General features: G+C 52.8%; 1 protein-coding gene across 1 annotated transcript; it reads left to right on the top strand.

Annotated features, from left to right (window-relative positions):
- Positions 1 to 1323: 1323 nt before the first annotated feature.
- Positions 1324 to 2067, top strand: LOC142068886 (ribonuclease-like). The gene is made up of 2 exons (XM_075119011.1): positions 1324 to 1713; positions 1951 to 2067. The coding sequence occupies exons 1-2, from the start codon at positions 1324 to 1326 to the stop codon at positions 2065 to 2067; spliced, it is 507 nt and encodes a 168-aa protein (XP_074975112.1).
- Positions 2068 to 4790: the final 2723 nt, after the last annotated feature.

Here is a 4790-nt window from a genome sequence, read left to right as displayed (position 1 = left end):
CCGAGAAGCTGTAGGATGCTCTGTACTGGAAATAGCGCCACTGTTTTCCAGGCCAGCCATGGCATGCATAAGCCGCTATACTGTAAGGCTGCAAATGGTACTTAAGAAAGTTGACTTTGAGTTAGAGGACTCGGTTAGTAATTTAAAGTCAGCAGTGAAAATATTAAATAAAAAGGTACAGCAGCTCAGGACGTTTTCCCTCCAAAACAGGCTGGCTTTGGACTATCTCTTGGCATCCCAAGGAGGGGTTTGTGCCCTCGTTGGGCCCCAATGTTATATATATATGTATATAAATAATAGCAGTTATAAAATCTATAAAAAGGTGGTACAGGCTGAGGCCCATGCCCGAGCACAGGTTGCCTATACTGCCCCAGAGAGTGATTGGTTGCAAACCTTGTTTTCAGGCTGGGGTTTGTCATCTTGGCTTGGTGGTTTATTTAGCCTGTTATTAAAATTTCTCTTTCCTGTATTGCTTGTATTAATGGTATTATGCTGTGCAGTATCATGTGTCAGGGCCCTTTTGCAAAAGTTAATAAGTCATTCTCTTCAGGGCTATCACAAAGTGCTTATGCAAAATCCTATTATAAAAAAATAAGTAGCCCAAGTAAAAAAACTCAGAGCCAAAGCTGTTAAGTGTTCTCAAAGGAGGGAGTTGTTGGGGACACTGGGGCATGGCCACTAGGTAACTCGAGGGGATGGAAGACCACGAGTGTTGATGAAGCCCCCTCGCACTAGGCCCAAGTGTCCTTGCCCCCTCCCCCCCTCCGCCCCCCGCCTGGAGACACTCGCAGCAGTTCTGCGTACTAGGCCCAAATGTCCTTGGCCCCCCCGCCTGGAGGCACTCACAGCAGTTATGCTAAGGATCTGCAACAATATGTTGCAGAGTCAGACTGCCTGAAACTAAACAAGGCCAAACAGGGCAAATATAAAAAAAAAAATGCTAAATAAAGCAGCTTTATGTATAATTAAACAAAGAATACAAAAAACAAAAAAACTAGCTGGTGACTAAATTGGCTGGCTATATAGATACTTAGGGCAGCCTGCTATTAAATAAATATGCTAAATATATATATATATAAAAGCCTGTGAAACTTCCTGCTCTGTGTGCAGGATTTGAGATTCTATTCTCCCTGTACCTTTTTAAAGCTTCAAATAAACTTTTCTGCTTCTCCACCCCATTGTAATTATTGGGTAAAGCACACCGGGTAGCGAACCAAACCCTGCTGTTGTTTTGCCTCTCGGCACTGGGTGCCGGCAACAACCCTGTCTCCATCCATCTCCCCCCTCTCCCCACTGCAGGTAGATCCAGTGACAGATATAGCCATGGCTTCGAGGGGACCCCACCCCGCGCTCCTGCTGCCCCTCATCCTCCTGGCCGCCAGCCTGGCCCAGCTTAGAGAAGGCACCAGCTACTCGCAGTTCTTGAACCAACACATTGAATTCCCCAAGAGCAGTGCCTCCAGTGACCAGATCTCCTGCGAACTCATGATGCAGCGCCAGGGCCTGACCCGCCCTTTCGGTATAACCGGCGACACCTTCATCCAAGCCCCCACCAACCAAGTCCAGGGTGTTTGCAGCAGTGGAGGGAAACGGGTCCGCGACAACGTCTATAACAGTATTGCACGCTTCCACATCACCACATGCCAGCTAACATCCATTTCACCACTAGGGCACTGTATCTCCAAGGCTAGAATCCGGACCCGCAGGATCCATGTGACCTGTGCCCAGGGGCGGCCTGCACACTTAGACAGAGTCCTATAGACAGAGTCCTTAGACAGAGTCCTGCCCAGGCGCTGGCCACAGGCGGAGCAGGGGGGCCCCTGCTCCCCCACTTTGACTCCTGGGCAGTTCTCTGTCACTCGGGGCTCTCCTGCCTCGTCCCTGCCCATCCTGGGCAATCCCTGCCATGAGTCTCCACAGGGACATTCAGTGTCTTCCCTTATCCCACAGGCCAGCAGCTTGGAGCCTGTGGGGCGGATTTCCCAAGCCAGGTGCCCAGTTCCCATCCACACGAGTGAAAATCTGGGCACCCAGCCTCCCCAGCTGGCACTGAGATCCTCAGCCTGAGCCCAGAGCCCGCCTCGCTGGGTGCCCATTATACAGTACGGCCACCCCCTCCCACCCGGCATGCATTAGGTATCGGGGGCAGGTTGTGGGGAGAAGATTGTCCCAGGCAGGGCCCTGAAAGCTCTCCCGGAGTTTTGTTTCCTTCCTGCTTCTTGCAATAAAACACTTTCCTGCCAATGCAGAACGAGTCGGTGTGTTTGGGGGGCTGGGAGCAGAGTCACTGTGCATCTGCGGATCTCAAACCCTCGGGCTATTTTGGGAATATGACTAAGAGTTTGGCTACACTTACATTTTATAGGGCTCTAACTTGCTGGCTCAGGGGTGTGAAAAATCACCCCCCTGAGTGCAGCAAGTCAGAGCGCTTTAAAGCGCTAGTGTAAACAAGCTCTGAGCGCAGGGAGCAGGGCTCCCAGGTCTAGGAGCTGATCCCCCCATGGAGGTGGATCACCAGGAGCGCTGGGAGAACCCTCTCTCCCAGCGCTCCTTCGTGACCACACTCACACTTCAAAGCGCTGCCGGAGGAGCGTTCCCGCGACAGCGCTTTGAAGTTTCCAGTGTAGCCGTGCCCTAAGTTGTTCAAAGGGACCAGGGAAGGGATTTGGGGGCGTGCCCCTTTGCTAAGCAGTGACCATGATCAAAACCAGGTCAAGGGGCCCAGCTGGCTCCAGGGATTGGGGAATGCAGTCTGAGGCCTTGCCTTTTTATGGGGCACCCGCTCCAATCCAGATGCAGGTTGGGGCAACTCACTTACTCAGTGGGGCGGGGAATGCAATACAGGGCCGTTACCCAGAAGGGGGCACCAGTCCTCACAGGTTGCGGGCCCCAGCATGGCCCCAGATGGGCTGGTCAGTGACTGCAGGGGAATGGGGCACAGGAAATGTTTATTTTTGGAGTACCAGATACAGTGTGGGCCCAGCTCGGCAGGGTCTGCCTGGCTCCAGGTGAGTGTCAGGGAGGGGGATCCAGGAGCAAAGAGGACTCATCTGAGGTTTGCCAGTGAATGGCTAGTCTGCTTGCAGCCAAAGTCTCCATGGGGCTGGAAGGATCCCCAGGCCCCACGGCCACCTATGGTGCTCCATCCCAGAGGGGTTTGCAGTGCAGAGGCAGAGCTGGCCTCTCCTATCCCTTCCTGCTTGATGACTCTGTATACTGCTTAAGTGTAAATTCAGCAAAGCACATGTTCCTTTGTTCGAGACAGGCCTGTTTGCCGACCTCAGTTTGGAACATGTGGTAACAACACCATACAGTGGAATCTTATAACTTCACACACAACGTTGCCACACACATTTTATCCGGACAACAATGATCAGCAAATTATGAGTTTTCAAATGATCCCTCACCAGGCATCCTATCTACAAAGATTATTACAATAGTGTGTGGGGTATGGACATGGGGTATATTCAGTCATGTCCCCCAAAGGGGGAGGGGACGGCAAACACTAGGGGGATCAAGGATGAATGATTAAGACCATCTGGGGTATGATCAGAGACATGGGTTGATCCCAAAATCTGTTTTAAAAGAATTGGTAGAATCAGTCAACCTTAAGAGAAGCTTTTTTCCCAGGGTTGTATCTCAGGAACCACAGCATCAAGTAACCCCAAATTTGGATTAATAATCCTACCCCACGTCCCCAAGAGATGACACACATTTCAAGTCCATCTAAATAATGGAGCACATTTTAGAAAAGTCACCGATGTAACAGAAAAGAGTTCTTAACAGCAGTTATAACAGAACTGGTGCTGCATTAAAATCCAGTTCATTTTTGGAGCTATCCTGTTTGCTTCATCAGGGTTTTACAGATGCTTAAAATCTGCCTCAAACTGGTCCAAATTGCCACTTCAAATTTCTTTGTAAATGTAAGGGGACTGCTGGCCCTTTACTAAAACTCAGTGGGGGTGTTTTGGCTGGCTAGCTCCCAGTACCAAAAGGAAGGAGAAGGGTCAATGGGAAATCAAGTCCCTGAGACTGGCAATCCCCAGGAACAATGCGAAGAGTCAATGCTCCAGGTCAGCGCAATTGACAGGGCAGGCAGGCTAATCGGGGAGTCAGGAGGCCAGGGGCTTTCTGTCCTGCAAGTGAGCTGGAATCGCCTGGGTCAGACAGAGTGGGGCCGAGCTGAGGAGAGAGGCAGCCAGAGAGAACCAGAGAAGCAGCGCAGGGGGAGCAGGTCCGTGCTGGGAGCAGAGTCACAGAAGCAGCCTAGGGGGAGCAGGTCCGTGCTGGGAGCAGAGTCACAGAAGCAGCCTAGGGGGAGCAGACCTGTTCTGGGAGCAGAGCTGCAGCAAGCAGAGCCAGGGGAGCCAGAGAAGCAGCCCAGGGAGCTGGAGGCAGAGCAGCAGCCGTGCTGAGGCAGAGTGGAGCTGGAGCTCGATAGGGTGTCCGGTCCGGTCAGGGGTGCTGTGGGTCTAAGGCAGGCTAGTCCCTACCCATCCTGGCACCATGCTGCACCCTGGAAGCGGCCAGCAGCAGGTCCTCGGGGAGGGGGCCACAGGGCTCCGTGCACCGCCCCCACCCTTTCCTGCACCCCAACCCGCTGCCCTAGCCCAGAGCCCCCTCCCACAACCTGAACCTCTTATTTCTGGCCCCAACCCGGAGCCTGCACCCCAAGTTAGAGCCCTCACCCCCCCGCACCCCAACCCCCTGCCCCAGCCCAGTGAAAGTGAGTGAGGGTGGGGCAGATCAAGCCACTGAGGGAGGGGCAATGTAGTGAGCGGGGAGCAGGG

The sequence above is a fragment of the Caretta caretta genome, chromosome 13 (assembly GCF_965140235.1).
Source record: "Caretta caretta isolate rCarCar2 chromosome 13, rCarCar1.hap1, whole genome shotgun sequence".
Classification (NCBI taxonomy): Eukaryota; Metazoa; Chordata; order Testudines; family Cheloniidae; genus Caretta; species Caretta caretta.
The sequence above is the reverse complement of the archived record's forward strand: the minus strand, read 5'-3'. Positions and strand labels throughout refer to the sequence as shown.

Excerpts from the sequence above, each read along its gene's own strand:
- LOC142068886 (XM_075119011.1), top strand. The coding sequence starts at position 1,324 with ATGGCTTCGAGGGGACCCCACCCCGCGCTCCTGCTGCCCCTCATCCTC. Across the intron at positions 1,714-1,950 it reads TCCGGACCCGCAGGATCCAT|GCCAGCAGCTTGGAGCCTGT; the intron begins GTGACCTGTGCC and ends CTTATCCCACAG.